This window comes from Poromitra crassiceps (genome assembly GCF_964638095.1).
Source record: "Poromitra crassiceps genome assembly, chromosome: 27".
NCBI classification, from domain to species: Eukaryota; Metazoa; Chordata; class Actinopteri; order Beryciformes; family Melamphaidae; genus Poromitra; species Poromitra crassiceps.
In genome coordinates, this window is record NC_139650.1 from 3,145,436 (window position 1) to 3,167,020 (window position 21,585).

General features: G+C 41.3%; 2 protein-coding genes across 3 annotated transcripts in view; both read left to right on the plus strand.

Annotated features, from left to right (window-relative positions):
• Positions 1-716: 716 nt before the first annotated feature.
• On the plus strand, positions 717-1,877 carry gpr25 (G protein-coupled receptor 25; the record flags this gene model as incomplete). The annotated part of the gene is made up of 1 exon (XM_083661956.1): positions 717-1,877. The coding sequence occupies one exon, from the start codon at positions 717-719 to the stop codon at positions 1,821-1,823; it is 1,107 nt and encodes a 368-aa protein (XP_083518082.1). The 3' UTR covers positions 1,824-1,877.
• Positions 1,878-11,409: 9,532 nt separating this feature from the next.
• The window catches only part of inavab (innate immunity activator b), a 29,273-nt gene continuing 19,097 nt past the window's right edge, over positions 11,410-21,585 (plus strand). Inside the window, exons 1-2 of one of the 2 annotated variants that reach the window (XM_083661590.1) lie at positions 11,410-11,464; positions 20,383-20,509. In XM_083661590.1, coding sequence (XP_083517716.1) covers positions 20,455-20,509 — 55 coding nt within the window. In that variant the 5' untranslated portion in view covers positions 11,410-11,464; positions 20,383-20,454. Of the gene's footprint in view, positions 11,465-16,777; positions 16,886-20,382; positions 20,510-21,585 lie in introns of those variants that run through there. The other variant, XM_083661589.1, reaches the window with a different exon arrangement.

Genomic DNA, 21,585 nt, shown 5'->3' on the forward strand with positions numbered 1-21,585 from the left:
GGATCAAAGCCCTGAGCATCGTTAAAGATTACTTTAATCCTTTATTCTCTCAGTTTGAGCTGATGAACTCCGGAATGTGTCACAGTATATAGGGTTCCTTGGGGATTCAGGGAACAAAAAATATTTTTAGGAAATTCTTCATTCCCCATGTCAATATTCTAAACTCCTGCTAATGCACTTTTATGTGCACTTCAGTGTCTCGTCTGCACGTTTTGTGTGATTTTATGTAGGCTACTGTGTTGATCGTGCGACCTGGTCGCACGCGTACCACGGAGGCTCAGTCCTTTGTGCGGCCGACGCAGGTTCGAATCTGACCCAGGGTCCTTTGCCGCATGTCATCCCCTCTCTCTCTCCCCACATTTCCTGTCTGCCTACTGTCCTATCTAAATAAAGGCAAAACCCAACAAAATAATCTAAAAAACAAAACAAAAAAACTGTGTTGATCCTATGTAATGCCTGGGAGCCTAAGATGATGTTCCACCTTGTGTGAACAATACAGTTGTATTGTATTATATTAGTAAACTATAAGAGATTGTTGAAAAGAGACAGAACTGACATGGTGAGAAGAAAGAGCAGAAACAGGATCTGCAGGTTTGCCTGTGGTTTTCACATGACTTGTGATAACAAATAGCAGTACTGTACGTCTGAAGAGTCAGATGTACCACCCACACCGTTAAGAGAGCAGCTGTGAAGAGCTTCTCTTGATCTCTTCGAGGATGGAGCTGTACACCACAGATTCAACCTACGACTACTACTATGACAATGAAACATATTACGAAGACCTGGATTGTCCCAGCTCCTATCTTCGAGGCGGTGACGTCTACCTGCCCATTCTATATTTCCTCATATTTTTCACCGGCTTTTTGGGCAACCTCTTTGTAATCGTAGTCGTGGGCAGCCAAGGTAAGAGGGGAGGCCGCCTGGTGGACACATTTGTGGTCAACCTAGCGCTGGCTGACCTGGTGTTTGTGCTCACACTCCCGCTGTGGGCCGTCTCTGCCAGTCAGAGCGGCTACTGGAACTTTGGCCCGCTTGGGGACGTGCTGTGCAAGCTGAGCAGCTACGTCATCTCCGTCAACCGCTTCTCCAACATCTTCTTCCTTACCTGCATGAGTGTTGATCGCTACCTGGCCGTGGTGAAACTGATGGAGTCCAGATTCCTCCGGAGTAGTCGGTGCATCCGTGTCACCTGTGCAGTGGTCTGGTTGACCTCCCTGGTGCTGGCCATCCCGTCCCTGGTGTACCGCGGCGTGAAGGAGACCAACGACAGGCTCTCCTGTCTGGAGGACGAACAGTCACCTTTCTTCCTTGGCCTGAGCTTGAGCACAGTGTTGCTCACTTTTGTCCTCCCAGTGTTAATCATCGTCGTCTGCTATGGCACCATTCTCATGCACCTACACAAGCACTGTGTCGCTATGGCTAACCCCCGTGCCGAGGCCCGGCGCCGACACTCCCTGAAGATGGTGCTTTTCATCATAGTGGCCTTTGTGGTGTCCTGGCTCCCCTTCAACGTGTTCAAGACCATCATAATTGCCTCGCAGCTCTCAAATGCTGATCTGAGTTGTTCTACTCAGTCCTGGCAGAGGGATGGCCTCCTCATCTCGTGCTGCCTGGCTTTCCTCAACAGTTGCGTGAATCCAGCCATTTACTTTTTCCTGGACCATCACTTCAGGCGACACGCAGAGAAACTGTGTTTGGCCTGCTTGGGAAAGCCAAAGCTGCTTCAGAGTCACAACTCTTCAGCTTCATTCACCGATAAGGGCACTTCTGAGAGCGTTGGGACAACTGGTGTCAGAATCCGTCTTCAGTCGTTTGATTACTAAATCTGATGGAGTACAGACTCCACACTTATCTTTTTAGCTGTGAGGGCATTCATTTGAATGTTGTATCACATTTTGAGCTCTGTGCTCTGTGACAACTTGTTAAGATTATCTTGGCAATGAGGGACTTTTGATTGGTGACTGTGCACATATTGCCCTTTTCTCTGCATGTAGAGAGGGGGAAATAGAGATATATGCAGGTACATTATTGTAATGTCTAATGTGTATGGACATGTCACAAAACCTAATAATCTAACTTTAAAATGATTCTTTGTTTATGTGGAAAATTGTATTGTCTAAGAAATTTTCAGTCAGTACAGTAATGCTATGATATATGCTATATGATTGAGTATCCATTAATATTTTAGATATATGTGAAAAGGTATAGGTAGCTACTGTATGAAAGTCTAAAATTTTGATGAGCTTTATAATTGGTAAGATTGAGTAAGATTGTATTAACTTAGTAAATAGTTTTGCGGTTATCTTATGACATGAGTAAAATTTTAACATTCTGATTAGTTGAATATTTTCGCTGTTTTCTTTTTGATGGATTGAGGAAAAGCATTACTGTTATGTTTTATGTGAATAATGTTATATGCATAAAAGTCTATGAATATTCATTGGTATGATATACTCATTTCTAAATAAACACTGTTTTTACTGTATACAATACACAACTTATCTTAACTTGTTTTCCCCACTTTTCAATAGCTGATATAAATGTAAGTACTATCTCAAAGATCAAATGCCTTTTGTATAGATATATTAGTCAGCTATAGCACACATCTGTTATTCTGTTAAACATAACAGAATAGGACCCCTTGCATGGGATCCCATGCATACTATCTCTTGTAAACACATAAGCACCTTACGCTAGGGGTGTCACAATATATCATCCCACGAAATTTCGCGATAGTAAAACGTCACGATATGTATCGTTGAGATGAAATCTCATATCGCAAAAAAAAAAAAAAAAAAAAAAAAAAATTTTTTTTTCAAAAAATAGACTAAGAAACGTCTTTGTTTGTTGAAGTTCAATGTGTGGAAAGTAGTTCAGTTGAACAAGTCTCTGAAGAGACACATGAGAAGTTATACAGGAGAGAAACCATTCAATTGAGTTTCTGGCAAAACTGTTTACTTGACAGGAAAAACTGAAGATGCATAAAAAATAGATTAAGAAAAGTCTTGTTGTTTGAGTTTGAAGAAAAACTGAAGATGCATAATGAGAATTTATACTGCTGAGAAACCTTTTAGTTCAAAGTAAATCTAAGTGACGGTGTAACTCATTCTATTTCAAGATAAGCCTTATCTCCAATCTCATGTTTTTTCTAGTTGTTATTGTAATAACAATTTCCCACAACAGCATGTTTTGTATTTGTGCATTTCAAATAAAGTACTACTTTTCCAGTCATATATTGTCATTATTCAAGTTTAAAAAAATATTGTTAAAATCGTATCGTATCGTATCGTTATCGTGACCCCAGTATCGTGATACGTATCGTATCGTGAACTAAGTGTATCGTGACACCCCTACCTTACGCGGATGGTAGCACCATGTTGTAATGTTGGATATCAATATTTTTTTTCTTTCTTTCTTTTCCTTTCCTGTGTCTGAGCCTGTTGGTCTTGTTCGTTTGTTGTTCTATAAAAACTGAAGATTATATATATATATATATATATATATATATATATATATATATATATATATATATATATATATATATATATAAACACAACAGAATAGTTTCCACAGGCCAGTCCTAGATTTTGGGGAGCCCCACCAAGATTTTGAAAACACCGATTTGCATATGGCAGTCCATCCATCATTGTCGATGATGACTTCATAGGGGTATAGGGATATTTAGCGCTTGGTGCGGATTCGCGTAACAACTTCAAACTTTGTATCCTATCACAGATAGAACTGAACACAGCTCTCCTTCCATTTTGATGAATTAGCAGGAAGCAAAAATGCCAATTTTTATGCAGTAATGGCCAGTGTTGATGCAATGATAACAAGGTTAATACCATGGTCATAATAATAATGCCCTGTGTTGCTGAATTAGCTTCCTGTAAATCAGTGGGATCATGAGTGTTACAGGGGAAATGAGTTACTCGAGTCGAAAGTTCAAATGTTCATTCATGCCCACATGTTTTTCTGTGACATGTTGCATTATGAATCACACACTTTCGAAAGCCGTGAAAAACAGACACAGTCTGTCTGTGGCCAACTACACTATACACTACAGGGCAGAGGTTCAGCAAGTTCCTCTTTCATAGCTGGCAAATAGTTTGAGAGAAACACTGACCATTTTTCACACAGCACTGTTTGAAGTCATAATGGAACCCAGCAGTGTTTGGTATTTTCAGCCAATAAGGAAATTTCAGATAAATAAACAAATTAACAACAGCACTGTGTGAAAGAACTGTTTCATTGTTTTTGACGTGATTGGCAGTATCGTATTGAAGGCATGCAAGACAGTAGAAAGAACCACAGTAGCCTACGAACTAACTCAGTAGGGCAGCAAATAAGCATTACGTTTAGTTGCTGTGACCAAATAACTAAACTTAAAAGACCAATATTTGTCTTTTGAACATTTGTTTATTGTGAGCTTTTCCATTAGTTGTATTTTAGACAATATTGAGAATGTCTTTCCTACCACATTTCATATTCATGAGTAGCCACATTGTAATATCCACTGATTAAGTACCATATTTAATAAAAAAAAATAGAGGTCTATCTCACTGGCAGGCCCAATTATGCGGGTAAAGATAGAAAAGGATCTATGTAGCTATCAAATATATCAAAAGTTATGATTTATTTTCTTTTACGAATGGAATGAAATAGGTAAAGGTAAAGGTAAAGTCCCACTGATTGTCACACAATGTGTGAAATTTGTTCTCCGCATTTGACCCATCCACTGGGGGAGCGGTGAGCAGCAGCGTGCGCCGCACTCGGGAATCATATGGTGATCTAACCCCCCAATTCCAACCCTTTGATGCTGAGTGCCAAGCAGGGAGGCAAATGGGTCCCATTTTTATAGTCTGTGGTATGACTCGGCGGGGATCGAACTCACGACCTCTCAGTCTCAGGGCGGACACTCAGACCACAAGGCCACTGAGATGGTGAATGAAGCATCAGAAGGTCATTAGAAGAAAATGTAGCCTATATCATTTGCATTAATTGGATAGGGAAATGGTACAGTATGTAGAGATGATAAATATGCAGATAAAATAGATACTCATTGTACTTCAATTATGCAAATTGTACAGGTGTTGACTTCTATGATTTGAAGGAAGCTGTTGGTTTAATTAACAGGACTATTTTACATTATTGTTTTGATGAATATTATCTTTGTACTAAAAAAAAATCCTATTGTGACATATTTTTGCATTGCTTAATATAAATATAGCTTTTGTCTTCGATTATCCTCATCTTGTTCCATTTCTGTAGAGTGGAAATACAGGGAATTCATTGGATATTTATTTCAGAAATGCATTTATTCAGGATATTGAGGATAAGGTGCAAGTATTTCGATTTTGTTATTTTTATGGAGAAACTTGTGAAGCTGGAATTTAATAAGTAAGAATCAGAATCAGAATCACTTTTATTACCACAATATGCAAATTATGAGGAATTTGTCTTATGCAGCATAGCGGTCATGTCAATATTCAGAGATAAAGAAGTAGGAAAAAATGACTAAAGGACAATCACAATGTTGCAAGTGCAATCCAATATACAGTATATACAATAATACATGAGTGGAGGAGTGTTCAGTAGACATGAAATATGAATTTACATTGAATTTAAATTAATTTACAGTCTGGGTTAAATAGGCGTTAAATAGTCAGTGAATTTACATGAATTTACAGTCCGAGTTAAATAGGCATTAAATTAAATATGAGTTCCATTCTGAGCAGTGCACGATGTAGTTAACAAGAGTAATCTGATGGTGTAAAGTTATGGTAGGGGAAGCAGCTATTATACTTTAAGTATTATAGCTTTAAGTATTATAAGTATTATAGCTATAGCCTCTTGCCGAGGGGGAGTGTTTTAAAGATTTTGTGGCCAGGGTGGGAGGGGTCGGCCATGATCTTACAAGACCGCTTCAGTGTCCTGGCTGCATGCAGATCCTGAAGGGATGGCAGGTTGCATCCAATCACCTTCTCAGCACAGCGGATGATGCGCTGCAGTCTGTTAATGTCCTTGAGAGTGGCAGCTGCATAACAGACGGTGATGGAGGAGGTGAGGATGGACTCAACGATGGATTGCCTCATTAATTATTGCTATTAATTCCCCATTAATTATTCCTATTCATTCCTAATTAATTATTGCTATTTCCTGCCTCACTGAAGTTGCCTCATTAATGAGGAAAATCCACAATTAAACTTCAAACACATCATGAATATGAGAACTGATCAAAACTCCGTCACATCTTGAGGACGTGAAACTGCTCTGTCAAAGAACACACAAAGTGAAAGCCGTGACCTTGGCCTGTCCTCTGCCAGGCTCAGCTCTGGGTGAGAGGTATCAGTCATTTCCTGTTGGTGCCCACGGTGAGAAGACAGCGTTGTAATGTTCTCACGGCCGTGTAGGAGCTCAGTTGTGGTTAGGAGCCTGCCTCATTACAACACATTTAATTTGAGAACCAGATTACTCAAACAACCTGTGAACCTTCACCCTGTAAAATGAGCCAATTCTAAACTGCATGGCGACGAACAAACACAAATAACAAACACAAATAAAACTAAAATAACATAAAGGCAAATAACACTAAAGTAACATTAAGAAATGTTACCACAACAATACAATAAGCTACAGTGAATTGAAAGTTAATTAGCGTTGCATTATGGTGGAAATATTATTTATGGAAAAGGACTGAGAAAACTGTGTAAACACGCAGTGTTAGTGTTAGTTAGCTCATGCCAGGCCGGTGGCTCTGGAGAGATGATGATTGGTTGTCTGTGGTTTCCTTGTTTCTTATAAACTGCCACCACAACTGCAGAGTGAGTTTCTTGCTGTACATTTGTCTGATAACTAACTTTTGACAACAAAGTTACAATTCTGTCTTCCCTGTCAGCAAATTGTTTCAGAATGAAATGATATATGCTCTAGCCATGCCGTGTGCCATTGTATATTGTTTTTGTATGTTTTGTTTGTGCTCCATACCATGTGATCATGATCAATGAGTCACATTAGATAAATGAAATGAAATTAAGAATATCTGTTGCAGTACAGATGGTATTTGAGTCCAGTTCCTGAAGCTTCAAAGTCAAAGTAAATCATTGCCCTGTTGATATGTAAAACAGAAAGCAGAAGCTCACATTCTTCTGAAGGTCCCCAAAGCTCACACATCTCTGGGTCGCTCCTCCTTCCAGTTTGCTGCAGCTGATGACTGGAACAAATTACAAAAAACCCTGAAGATGGAGAGCTTTGTCTCCATCCGTTCCTTCAATGACCTAATTACCAACACTATGGCACATACTTGTCGTTGCTCCTCATGATGTTGTCCATGTTGCCCCTTTTCTCTGATTCCCTTGTTCTTGTATTCACTGTTGGTCTACTTCCTCTCTTAAAATGTAGATATTGTTGCCGTCCTGTGTGCTAGCATACTATGCCAGCACACAGTTTAAATGTATACATATAGTATGTGTACTGTTCTGTCTGTTCTGTCTATTGTCTGTGATGGCCTGCTTGTGTTCTCTGTTGAATCTAATTGTTTCTTGTCCTATCTCTGTGTAACTTTTATGCTTTTATTTTCCCCCCAACCCCTTTCCCCTCAGGATGTTTTTTTTTCCTCCCACCAGGCCGTTATTGAAAATAAGAATTTGTTCTTAATTAACTTGCCTGTTTAAATAAAGGTTGATGAAGCAGAAAGTCAGTATTTTTTGCCCAAGGCAACGTCTGTCACTCGGTGCTAAAGCCCGTGTACATTCGGGTAGTAAAATGCACCATTAAAAAATTACGACAAACTATAATATATAATATAATATAACTGCGTCACACTTGTATGTTTGCCAACAAGTCAAGTTGCAGTCTACACATCCATGTCTGTCCAGACCACTGATCTATATTGATATGGATGCCATGTGTCCACCTCCTACCGGTATGCCAGAAATACCCCAAATTCGGCACCATTTTGGAACCAGAGTCTGCACAGTAGTGACCGGTGGATGGGACCGGAGTGCAGGTTCCCGCCCCCCTCTGAACTTTCTACGTAGCTGCTGGTTCTAGCTTTCCGTAGTAGTGTGTGTGTAGCCTATTTATAGTCAATCGATGCTCTGATATGGCACTTCAATAAGTTCTAATAGCTCATTATTGACTCTTCAAAAGTAACCATGTAGATTCCCACTATGAGGTCAGTTTATCAAAATATAATGCCTCCAGCTAAGCCACAGCTATCGCCGGCGGAGGTATAAAGACTACGCTACTTTAGTCACACTGACCTGTTGGCAGGCTAATGAGCCTGTGGTGTCGCACGATGAAAACACACTGGAACTGATCAAATCCATCACACAAACACACTTTTTACCACCATTTCTCATCAAATCATCCAAAGTTGACTCACTTGGTGAAATTGTACAATGGCTGAATGGCAGAATAAGTTATTACGTTGTTATTGTCATATCAATGCTCCAACAAATATCTGGTGCATTATATTATACTATCATATTGAATACATCCACTTGAACTTAAAGCAGCTACGAGCAAGATTTTCGATTGTTATTAAACAGTCTAAATTTAATATTGATGCATCACATCTTACCTCTCTTTAGTAGACGAGACCAACGCCGAGTAGTCTCGCTTGAACCCTGAGTGAATCGGCCAGTGTTGTCTTGACGATTAGTCTGTCTGTGGCCGGGGCAGATCAGGAAGTGAAATGAAACGGTTTGCGGCAGCCACTTCGGCCATAACCACAAAATAACAAAATTACTTCCAAACAAACTGTTAGAATATAACGAGAGATGTTCGCGAGAGTAGCAAGCACCTGCATGGCGTTCTCCGTGTTTATGGTCTGTTGCTAGGCAGAGTGATACGGTTGAAGGCAGGCAGCTGCCGTAAACCGTTTCGTTTCGCTTCCGGGTTTATCCAGCCCGCCGGTAGACAGACACAGACTCTATAATCATCAAGAGAGCAATCTCCGATTCACACGGCTTTGGTCTCAGCTACTATTATAGGTAAGATGTGATGCATCAATATTATAATTATACTGTTAATAACAATCGGAAATCTTGCTCGTAGCTGCTTTAAGAAATGCTCTTTCACATAATAGTGCAATTAATTATGACTGAACAGCTAAAGGTCGTTGGCTTGTGCTAGGAATAATGAATTTGTTATTGAATCTAGTCTGTATCAAAGTGACCCAGATTTTTGCACGTTATAAACATGGATAAATTATAAAACTGGATCATCAGAGCGCCGCCGCTTGTATTCGTGTTGCTGGTCGCTTGATGCTGCAACTTGATTGGCTGTCTTGCTGTCTTTCCGTTTTGAATTGGTCAATTTTAAATTGGCCCTTCCTCTCATCGTTGTCATCCAGGTATACCAGGCTTTGGAAGGCGACAACATTATTATTTGGTATCCAATACCAAATAATGAATGGGCAGATGGGCAGCAGTGACTCCAAGCAACTACAAGCGAATAAATTTGCTCGGGTGAGCACAGACCGTGGAAGATATAGCCTATGATGTTTCCTATTGTGACGTTGCACACACATGCCACAGGTCAGTGGTTAAAGTGGGATCCAGGAACCACCAGGGGTCCTTGATGGGGATCCCAGCAATATGAAGAATAGCTGTAACTTTTATGTAGCTCTTAAGCCCATGGCACACCAGTCAAACATTCTACAATACAAACACACTCCTTGCTAGCAGAGCTTCGCAAGGGTAGTGAGCACACTCACCAAATAAGAATAAAAATTCAGGTGCACGGCACAAAAGTAACAGTCAAAAAACAAGGAATGCCAGCACGTGATGAATGTCCTTTCAGGGTTTTTATTCCGTCATCGAGACCATACAATGGATGTTTCAGCCAACAGGCCTTCTTCAACGCTGAAGAAGGCCTGTTGGCTGAAACGTCCGTTGTATGGTCTCGATGACGGAATAAAAACCCTGAAAGGACATTCATCACGTGCTGGCATTCCTTGTTTTTTAAACATTGTACAATAAACACGGACAAACACAGATGTTGGTTTGGTGTGGCATGGCTGTCTGTCTATCTATGATGCCTGTGTCAGCCCCAGCAGAATGTCCAGCAACAACCAAGTGATGTCACAGGTGTTGAACGCCTATTTAAAGCCACCCTTTTCTCCATATTTCTGCACTGGGCACATAGTGTGTGTGTGTGTGTGTGTGTGTGTGTGTGTGTGTGTGTGTGTGTGTGTGTGTGTGTGGGGAGGGGGGGTATTTTTTATTCTATTCATGACTGAGCCCAAAATGTCAATTCATGTTTTGGTTTCGGTTTCACCTGCACCACGATGGGTATTTTTATTATTATATGTGTCACTGTTATCATTCCACCGCCAATGTAAATATTTATGCAATTGTACTAAATCATAACATCAAATCATGAACATCTTCGCTGAGGTAGAATCTCGTCAAATTGAAGATGGGTCTGTCACATTATGGTGGCAGGTTTCCAAGCTTCCTGCACACTACGCAACGCACTGCTGACCTCTAGCGACTGAGATTAAAAAGTACCAAAACCTTCCCAACAACAACACATGCTGTCCTCCTCGGTCTGCCAACACAATCAGAAAATGCAACAACTTTTCTCGCATAAATTATAAATACAACAAATAAGAATGGTTGAGACGAACGAGTTAAACTTACCTCGAGAGATCCAGTAAGAAAAGACACGCACGCGCCATACCTGCTGCAGCAGCCCCTCCACAGAGCAGGCCACTCAACCGTGGATGGAAAAATGCGACCTTCAGTGTCCTCCGTAAACTCCCCGTTTACAATAGTAAAGACGACTTGTCTCACTTTACTGTGCCACTTGATGAAAACAGCTAAGTGACTAAATTAACCCTGTATCAAAATTAGATTTTGGTGCCCGTTGATTTATTTGAGAAATTAAGTTTTGTCTTGCAGTGGCAGAATGAAGATGAGAAAATGCACCAGACATGTAACATAAATATTATAATGAATTGTATATACCAAGATGTGTTGTACAGTATAGATCACATAACAATCACCTAGGGCTAAGACTAAAAGACGGCTTCCATGCTCCATGCCCCTTGTTTTTTGTTTTTTTTTCCCATGCATGCCCCTTGGTCGCATGTCGAAGAAATAGAAATTGTTAAGTCGCCTATATTTTCGATAGCACCTGAAGGTAGCATAGTACTACTTTTACTGAATTCACTCACATTCACAACAGACGTGAGCTAGCCTAACGTTAGCCTCTATAAAAATGGGCTTGGGGATAAGCAGGTTTTTATGTTGACTCGTTAACATTTACATTAATTCATACCACTGAAGTACAACGGAGGGACAGGGCGTTGTTTTCTCCAGCCTCTTTTTTCCCCTCATAAGTTCCAGCTCCAATCTGGGATAATGCGAGCCAGCGAAGCAGAGGGTAACGTTACATGGATACAGATGATGGAGCACGCGATGCTAGCTAACTAGTTACGTTAGCTAGCTATTAGGTAAGAGACGAGCTTTTGCACATTATTACATTTACAAATCTCTTGGTGTACGTTTTCACATTATCTTATTTAACTAATGCTACTGAACTGTTATAACCTTACATTTGGAAATAAGTACAAGCAGGCAAGAGTGTGGAATAAGCTGCTAACCGTAAGCAGGCTAGTGAGTTTCTAGAGTTAAACACTAGCTGAGGCTGAGGCCAGTTAGCTTTATCAAGCAGAGGAGAGTCACTGTGTGGGTGAAATGGGTGAATACAAGAAAGACAGAATCTTCTTTTGTCCTCCCCCCCAAAGAGAGTTCAGACTTGGCACAAGATACCTGGAGCAGTGGTCCTGTCCTGTCCTAAACTTTTGGACCACTGGGAAAAAATAGAGGGGATGCACAGATTAGTGAACTTTAAATGGTTATTTAGTTAATTGTCCCTTCAGGACTATTTTACTTTATGGTTGTCGTGGAATCAGAAAGGTGGTATATTCATGGTTTCATTATTCCACATCCATGATACATTTAAATTTAACAATGTTAAACTGCCCAAACAAATAGGGGGTGGAGTGGGGTGGGGTTGTGCACCAAATGTATCAGTGGAACAAAGCAAATTTCAAGAGTAGCTAAAATACCCTATTATTTTTGTGCGTTATTTGTTACTTTGTGACTGAAAAAAGCCCACTCATAATGCCAGTCGTGCGTTGGTGTGTGTGCAACAGTGATGCTCTATCCACTGAGCATGTAGGACACTCAAGAGTATCTGGTTATTGAACCACCAAAGTCTCAAGGGGTACAAACAACTATAACATTGTAAGTCAGAGATCTTCTGGGTGCACTGACCAGCAGGGAAGTAATGACCTGCCAACATCCTCTTTCTTCAGAAAAATGAAGCGTTTAAAAAAGATCGTATGGGAGAGGAGGAACAATGAAAATTGATTTACAGGGGCTATTGATATTCTCTTGCATGCACTCCCATTCAACAAATCATGCCAGATTGCCAGTATAATAACAGCGTGTCTTCTTTAAAGATGCAGTTTACACATCATCTCCAAAAATGTTGTGTTAATAGAGAAGGATCACACACCTCCTGTGTGAAAAGCCTCTTACAGCAGTGATTTGTTCGGCTACAGTTGTTTCCAAATCGAGTGGCGCTCGAGGTTGGACACCTTTTAAAGAATGCAACTTGAAGCTCATAAATCTCTTTCCCACAGGGACATTTGTCGCTAGCAATGATATTGGATACACGCCTGAATCCTCACCAGAGGCGGTGCTTGCATAAGCATTTTTTTCTTGAAGTACATACTTTGCCTTTAATCTCTGAATAGCCCTGCTTCAATGCTACAGTAGCCCCATTAGCTGGTTAGTGATTTCCTGTGCTGGGATGAAAATGTTTCTCCAATCTATACAATCCCAAGTATAGAGCAGGGGGGGGCGAGAGGCCACGAGTGGTTTTAAGGTCTGTGTGAAATGGTGCTGGTGGGTTTTTCACTCTCGGCGTTAAACTAGGGATTGGTCTCAGTTCAGAGGCGTCTACAGTTTGCGTGGTGATGCACGAGCTGTAATTTAGTACTCCACATCAGACATATCCTTATGGTGCACTCGCTCATTCGAGATGCATATCCGTTTCACATCCACATTATGCTCAATTAGTACCTCTAGTTTTAGGCAATGGTTAAAGTTGGCTGGAAAGTTGCCTTTTTTTGGTCCCTTTTTGATGTTTTTTTCGAGCATCAATTATAGTAAAATTACCAAGTGTAAATTATTAGCTGCTGAACTCAAGTAAGAAGCAGTGAAGTTGTAAATGGCCACATGGGGTCACAGCATTGTTGACAAACCTGCCTCAGTCCAGGCAGCTGACTGCACTTCACACTGGCTGCAGTAGGTTAGCAGTTATGTTACTTATAAAAGGACTCAAGAATATTTAAAGAATTTTGTTTTGCCAGCTGCTGTGTTGCCTACACAATGCCCCCTCTTTGTCTCTCTGGGGTTTCTGGTTTATATAAACCACCCATGATGACATCCACCAACTGGAGACTTTTATACTGGACCGGTGCCAGTTTTGCGGTGTAGTCGAACTCTTTATCCAAACTGGTCTATTCTTACTAGTAGGGATAATGCACTTGAAAACTGCTACTGCAGTTGTTGGAAGTGTATTATATTGATTGATAGAGCAAATCAACGTCACATCATCATGACAAAATATAGGATATTTAAAGCCTGTGTATGTGGTCGCCGCCCTGTCTCTTCCAACTCTTTAGTTTTCCCAGAGTCACAGTGTAACCACAGCTGCTCGCTCATTGTGTCTATCTAAGCGTCTTCCTGTCATATGCCTTAGTGTACGTAGCATCATAAGAACTCTACAGAGTATACAGCCCCCTGAATATTGCACCACAATAGACCCGCCATCACGAGTTTGCCCATGGGACCTGAGGAAGTGAATTCTCCATTCATTTCCCCATAGACATTTGGTAAAATCCTTTAGAAGACTTTTACTTGGACAAAAACCAAGAGATTCAACTATATTCAGAATCACGAGAGGCCAGAGAACATTTGACTCAGAGCAAAACAAAACATAAAGTCAATGTCCCTCCCCCCTTTGTTTTGTTTTGTGTAAGGATTTCAATGAAACGTCTGTGGGAAAATGAATGGCGAATGAAATGATCCCTTAGGTCCCATGCCGAACCCAGAAGAGGGTGTGACTTAGGCACTATTTCAGGGGGAGGTTTTAAGGCCCGCAGCACTGTGTCAAGCTGGACCTGTTTATGCCTGAAGAAGGTCTATGACCCAAAGCTTGCATTCAGATCTTTGCACAGATTTGAGTGTGGATGCTGCTCACTTTTTTCACTCATTTTGCTGCTCTTAAGCTCCAGTACCTCAGTACTAAAGTCTGATACCAGATGAGCAGTGGTATTTTCACAGTTGATTTCAAGCTGGATTTTAAAATGTTGGCCTGTTTCTTCTAGCATTTCCCATCCCCTAACTTTCCTCTAGTAGGAAAGGCCTCAGTATTGTTGTCATATTCATTACCCTGGCTGCTTCCATTTTGATATAAGGTTACGTTCTGCCTGGCTTGCAGCTTTTGTCAACAAGGCGCTGTTGTAGTCATGCTTACTGTATTATCCATATTGATGCTAATAGGCAAGACGCAAATCCCTCGCTGCAGCCACCCCCCCAACACACACACACACACACACACACACACACACACACACACCGCTCAATTTGATGTCTGAATGATTGATTACATCCATCTCCATAATCGTTAGTCGTTTTATTGCATTTATTGAACTTAAAAAACAGTGTATTTCTTTCTTTGAACTGTCATCTTCTACTAAGGAAGCTTTAAAAATAAACCGCACAAACATCTTCTACCTACCAAGGAAGGTTTTCAAAATGAACTCTACAAACGTGCTGCTCCTCTGTTCTCGACTCGAGCTAAAACACACATCACAGTGTGTTTAGGCTTTGGAGGAGGGGCAGAGCACACTAGTGCGAGGGGGAAAGGGGTGCGCTGGATTTGCAACACAAGTCAAAAGGGGGGCAACGTTGCTCGATGTTCTTGTTTTCATGATTGAGGGAAGCCAAAATCTTGATCACGGTTAATATTCCATCAATTGTGCAGCGCGTCATAGTGAATGCTAAAGGCGAGATTGCTCACCTGACCATGAAACTAATCTCCCCAATCTCCAGGCACTGCCATGTCCATGTTGTAGTAAATTCCAGTGTTGTTAGTTGAGCATATGTGTTTGTCTTGGATAGGCTTTGACTACATATGTGAGTTTTGGTGTTCATCATGTGCATGGATGGCTTTTCACCAATAAACATATTAACACACCAATTACAAAACCTATATGAAATATAGTTATAGTATACTTTGTGCTGCCATTGCAGCACAAAGTAACTCTGAGTCTCTGTACCACTTGGTTTCTGAAATAGTCACCAAAAACGCTACCGGTACTTTTGTTTCAGGGTCTATTTTGTTATTTCTGACTAAAACTGACTTACTGTATAACTCATAACTTGGTGTTGGGCCAAATATGGCATGCATGGTACCACAGTTCACCGGTGTATTTTTATTTATTTATTATTTGTAAGCCACGTAGTACGCGCACATTCTCCTCACTCTTGTGTCTGTCAAAAAATAAACGTCATTCAGTCAAATTCAACATTATTTTAGTCACGTATGTTGTCACTCATCGCTAACCAAGTGAAGGGCCATCTAATAAGTTGGATATCTCTTAAGTTTTGCTATACTAAAGTCAGACATATTTCAAGATGTGTATCTGCCATGGCTGTGTGGTATTTGTGAAATGGGCCCAATACAGTGTGACGCCTAAATGTCGAAAGGACAGAATCAAATATCGGCCTATTTCATGCTGTAGCTGCTGCTATGTTGGTGCCATGTCATCGGAGATGTGATACTCGAGTGTCTGGGAGTTGCTGGACTTTGTTCAGAGTGTCTGAGCACACAGACATTCTTGGAAAGCCTGAATGAATGTTGGGATTCTTCTGAGTGAGTATGTGAGCCATGCCGTTTGCAGAGCAGGTGCTGACTCTGGGCTCTCTGACTGTAAATCATCACGTAGCCTGCCTATCCCACCACCGCCATGTGCTTCCTGCTTTTCAGGGCAACCCGAAATGTGCAAAATCTAGGCTAGCAACTTCCAAAGTCTTTGGTTAATCCAACAACAGCCACTTTTGGTGGCCTCGCTCTTAAACGACCAGGAGATGGCAGTAGATATGCTTTGACCCGATCGATGTGCAGGGCAGCTCTCACTAGTAGAGTTAACAATCATTTCAAGCCGTCATTGTTCGAGAACAATGACCGCTTGCTCTGTATTGGATGGATCTATAAACGACTTCACAGAAGTGCTTTTGCTTTCGTCTCTGCCAAGGGATTGTCTTTGAATGTTTTAAAGATAGACAAATTGTCCCTCATATTTGGGCCCAAAAATGAACATCTGATTTCAACGATGAACATCCTTTTGACTGTTAAAATTTGATGTTGTTCAATGTCATTGCCAACATCATTCTGTTATTGGTGCCCCAAATATTTGAAAGATTTCTTTAAATAGTTTTACTGCTGTATGGCCGCAATGGTGCCTTCGGAATGGTGCACACGTTTCAGCCTGTTTCACAGGTTACCTCCCAGTTTTCAAGACGCTGATAAGAGAGAAATGTGTTTAGTCTTTTATCTTTGTTATTGTCGACACTGTGTCAAACTCAAATACAAGAGTTGAGTCATATGATACTGAGTGACTCCGGCGTTCAGCCCTTGTCTGTGGCCACTCCTTTTCAGTAGGCCAGCCTTCCTGAGTGGGTGACATTCTCATTCCTGTCCGGACGCTCCTCTTTAAGCAGTTGAGCTTTTGCTAGTTCCCATTCAAGTCAGGAATTCTGGGTTTCCAGTTTTTTCCCCAGTCTTTTCTCATTAAGTAAGTACCCTTTGTTTTACATGCTGTGCTAGTGGAACTGTGTTCCTGTCTTTATTTAATTGATCCAAGCATCTATTTCTACGATATGCTTCACCGGCTCACACTCACACTGTGCAATGTCTCATTCATTGCATTAATTGGGAAATAGTATATCATCGTTTTATAACGAGACATTCACATGTTTTGATTTCACTCTTGAAAGACAGACTATAATTCAGAAATTTGGTTTCTATCTGTAAAAATTACATATTTGCTGCTGTTGCGGCAACACTGTTTTCTCTGAGGAATTGTGGTACCATGCAACAGTGTTGAGTGGTGTACCAGTGCTCTATAACGGTGCGCTAACTCAGTACCTTACTACCGTTTAGAAACTGCTCCATACTTCTTCTTTTTAATCCTAACCCACAATTGAAAAATACCCCAACCACAGTCTTTCATGTCTTTATATGCTGTATCTTTGTGTCATTGAAAAAATTATCAATTGTATAAAAATGTGTTATAGCAGAGATGTCTTTATTCACACATAGATCAATCCTGCCAAACATTTATAATTATTTTACAGACGACTTAATATAACATGAGTCCATGCGGTGCGTTTTGACAACAAATTACATTGTACACTTCTTGTAGTATCAGACAGTTTCCCTTCAAGACTTTAAACGAGTCCAGTCATGTGGAGGCTGAGGAGTGGGCAGGTTTCAGGTCAACCAAAGATGACAACAGCCAGGGGATTTCACGGATTAGAACAGGCAGGCACATGATTGGAGACCCCTGCTTTAAAAGGTGTGTGTGTGTGTGTGCGTGCGTGTGTGTGTGTGTGTGTGTGTGTGTTGGGAGAAGGGGGTGACTTCATGTAACTCAAGTATTAGATAAGATAAGATAAGATATTGTGGTATTTGTTCTTTTTGCTCGTATCACATTGAGTCAAAACTGTGATCCTTTGCCAGGTTTCGATACAGAGGTAAAACAGCTTTTGTACTTTGAGTCTGTGACGACGCTAGCTGACTGCTAAATTGGGAAATCATCATGGAAACATCATGGTGTTTAGTAGACATCATTAATCTCGTCAATGAGTACGATTTTTGTAGTCTTGTTGACCAACGGCACGGTGATGGGACAGCACGGTGGCTCAGTGGTGAGCACTGTCGCCTCACAGCTTTAAGGTCCCAGGTTCGAACCCCAGTCTGTCCCAGGTCGTTTCTGTCCCTCCCACCATCAAAAACATATGGTATATTAGGGTTAATACTCCTGTCAGTGCCCCTGACCAAGGCACTGCGGCTGCCCACTGCTCCTAGCTCTAGGAAGTTTCTTAGTAGAGGATGAGTCAAATGCAGAGGATGCATTTCCCCATGGGGAGTCTTGGGGACAATAAAGGAGGACTTAACTTGACAGCATGCTAATATGATCATTATTCCCTGTCCGATCTATTTTTTTTATAATATTTTGATCTACAGTATATTTCTCGGATCTACTGTGGGGAAATAGCTACTGTGAGCAATTTAGCTAATTGATATTTGTATTCCAAAAGTTCCAACGGATACACATACCAAGATCATTGATTCTAACATTTCTCCAAAACCTAGGATGTTGTCATGTTTCAAAAATGAGTGTTTTATTTTGCTGAAAAGAATGCAGTGTGTGGTGTTTTCGTCGATCATTTCAGACAATCTAATTTCGGACCATGCGTCAGCCTGGGCTACCCTAAGCTAGTGTGATGGAATTCAACTCGCTCTTCATTTCCTGTATTGACGTAGTTAATAATCAAACCGGCAGTTTCACATAATGGCTCATACAATTTGAGTCAGTCATTACCAGACCTGAGATAATGGCGATCAGGTGATCAGGTGACGTCAGAGACCCGCAAAGAGCCAGTCACAGGAAGCTTCCCAGACGCAGTATAGCAACATGTGTGTGTACTCATGCTTTGGGAGATATGACTCCACTAGACCAGGATCAAGGTGTGACGGTGTCTCAGAAGAACAGCCTGTCACCCTGAATCATCCAAGCAACAGGTCTACACATCTAAATCAGGGATGGGCCACTGGTGGCCCGTCCTGACTCCTCAGTGCGGCCCTCGTCAATTATTATTTTTAATTTAATTTTTTAGGGGGAAACACAGAAAGCATGTCGCATACCTGCCAACACCCCTAAATATATCATTTGATCATCATCATCATCATCCTCATCATCATCATCGCCTCTAACAGGGAGGAACCACGTTCTCCAGGTTGGGTACCCATTAGGTCACCTAAGCCTAAGGCATTTTAGATAGGGTAGCCCAACCCTTAATAAATGCATTGATATGAAAAATAGAAATGTTGGTATAATAAACTTTCATGACCAGATTATATTTCATTCTTTTCATCAATTAGTAGCTATAATTGGGTAATTGAGTGATGGGATTACAGTTCCCTACTGGACTGGTGGAAGTGCACGGTCACATTCTGGGCCTCTGGTAGTGTGTGCCCCCCCCCCCCCCCAGTGCATACAATGTCCAGCTGGGTCAAATAGTAGCCGGGGGGGGGGGGTCTCTCTATAGCACGGTATTGTAATATTGACTATTGTGACAGTAAGAAAGTAGCCGGCTGGAAATGTTTTAATGTCCGTCCATTTAGCTGCCAGCTGCTGCTTATTGAAAAGTAATCTACTGTAAGTAAACCGCAATCAGTGTGTTGCCATTTGGCTTCACATTTTGACCTTCTTTTGGCTGGATTTTGACGAGCTAGCAACTATTAGTATTTAGTCCTCATTTTTCTTTTGAGCCCACTAGTCGCTTCTACTCAAAAGTCTTATTATACTACATGTAGGTTTTATTTTACTACATGACACGTAGTTTACATTCAGGCTTTTCTTTTCTTTTTCGACTGGAAATGGTAGGGTGTCTTCTTTGTGGGCTCGATGGTCACAGTTTGAATCTGTTCTTGTCTTAACAGGACATAATGATAGTTTCATCAAAACAACAATAAAATAATGTGGAAAAGGAGGCCATGTTAAACAGTCTTGGGCAAATTGCTTTGGTATTTTCCTTGGATATCTCATTGCACTGTATTTAGGATTCACTACTGCAGAGTACAGACCCACTTGTTCAGTGTTTGTGGGTGGTCTGTCGTGACACCTAATTCAAATTCATATTGCCTTCAGCTGCAAACATGATCTGATTCAGTTTGAAAACCCTGTTAAATATTCAATGACAGATATAGCATGCACTTAGCAGGAACAATATTTGGCATTGGATGAAGTAAAGGTTTGTTTTGCATGTAATGATGATACTATCAGAGGGACAACTCTGACCACAGCCGCACATGGGTGGGCTTTAAAAAAGATGTGAATTTAAGCGATCTCTTGCCTCAACTCATCAGTCATAACAAAGACATTGTAATAGGTGCAATGAATTTGATTGTTACCCCTTGATTTTGTGAAACTCTTGATTACTGTAGATTTGGAAAAGGTTGAAAATAGTCATGGCTGCTATAAAGTTGTCATTGTGTGCTCCACAGGGCATGGTGGACATCAACATTATCCTTTGCCTCCACCACTGAAGAACAGCAGCAAGAAGCTGACCTACTGACATGGAAGGCAACGGGGAGATCAGTGACACAGACAGCGGCATCATCCTTCATTCTGGTAAGACGCTTCTCTGTGTTAACCTCCAGCGAGTCTAGCAGCACATCTATTAAAAATATGTCTTTAAAATAATGTATACACATGGTTCCGTTTAGTGGGGGAAGGCACTGTCACATTGTCTATTTTTTCAGGCACTGAAGTCTCTCAGTTTAGTATAAGCTAATGACATAGCATTAGCCGACTATTATACTTCTGTTTTAAACTGTTCCTCCATTCAGTCTTGCGTCTGCACACTGCAGAGACATACCGTGACTCAAAGGAGCACAGATGTGCTGCGTCTTAGGAGCAATGAATTCTGGTCATTGTAGTCCACTTTCAGCACTGGGCAGCACTAAATCGTGATTGTTTGAAAACTACACTGGCGAGAACCGCCAGCTTCATGCATCACAGCACCAAGACCAAGATTTACTAGGCGGGTTATTAATTTGCCTGGGTGAGCTTTCCAAATACAGTGTTTCCCACAGGATTTTGAGAATTTGTGGTGGGGGACCGCAGAGCCCCTAGGGGGGTGCGGGGGCATGCCCCCCCGCAAGATTTTAGAAGTAAAATGCATGAATTTGGTGTACTTTGAGAAAGCTTAACTCATTCACCGCCAATGACGTCTTTGACGTGTTATCAGCAATGGCCTTCCCCGCCAAGGACGTGTTTGACGTGTTTTTGTTTTTATTGGTGCAGCGCCTGCAGCAAACACTTGCCCAGCCTGTCACACAGACACAGGTCCCTGCCTTCAAAGGGTAGCCGACAGCACGCGATCAAACACATACCGCAGCTGTTGTTTTGAAATTGATGCAAGAGGAAATGCAGAGAACGGGTAACGCTTCCTTGTGCAGACAGGAGAAACATTGAAACGCCGAGCTGGAGTCGCCTTCCTCTGTGCCAGCCAGGAGAAAACGGGAGAAAGTAATCAAGAGATGTGTTTGATCATCGGAGGAATGAGGAAATGATCGATCAGTTTGCGAGGGCGGTGAGGACGTGTTGAATAGCCGAGGGGAAAACGGGAACGATCATAGATATGACAGGGAGACATGGACGAGGACGGTGTACCAGAACAAATCAAAATAAACACAGGAACAGCT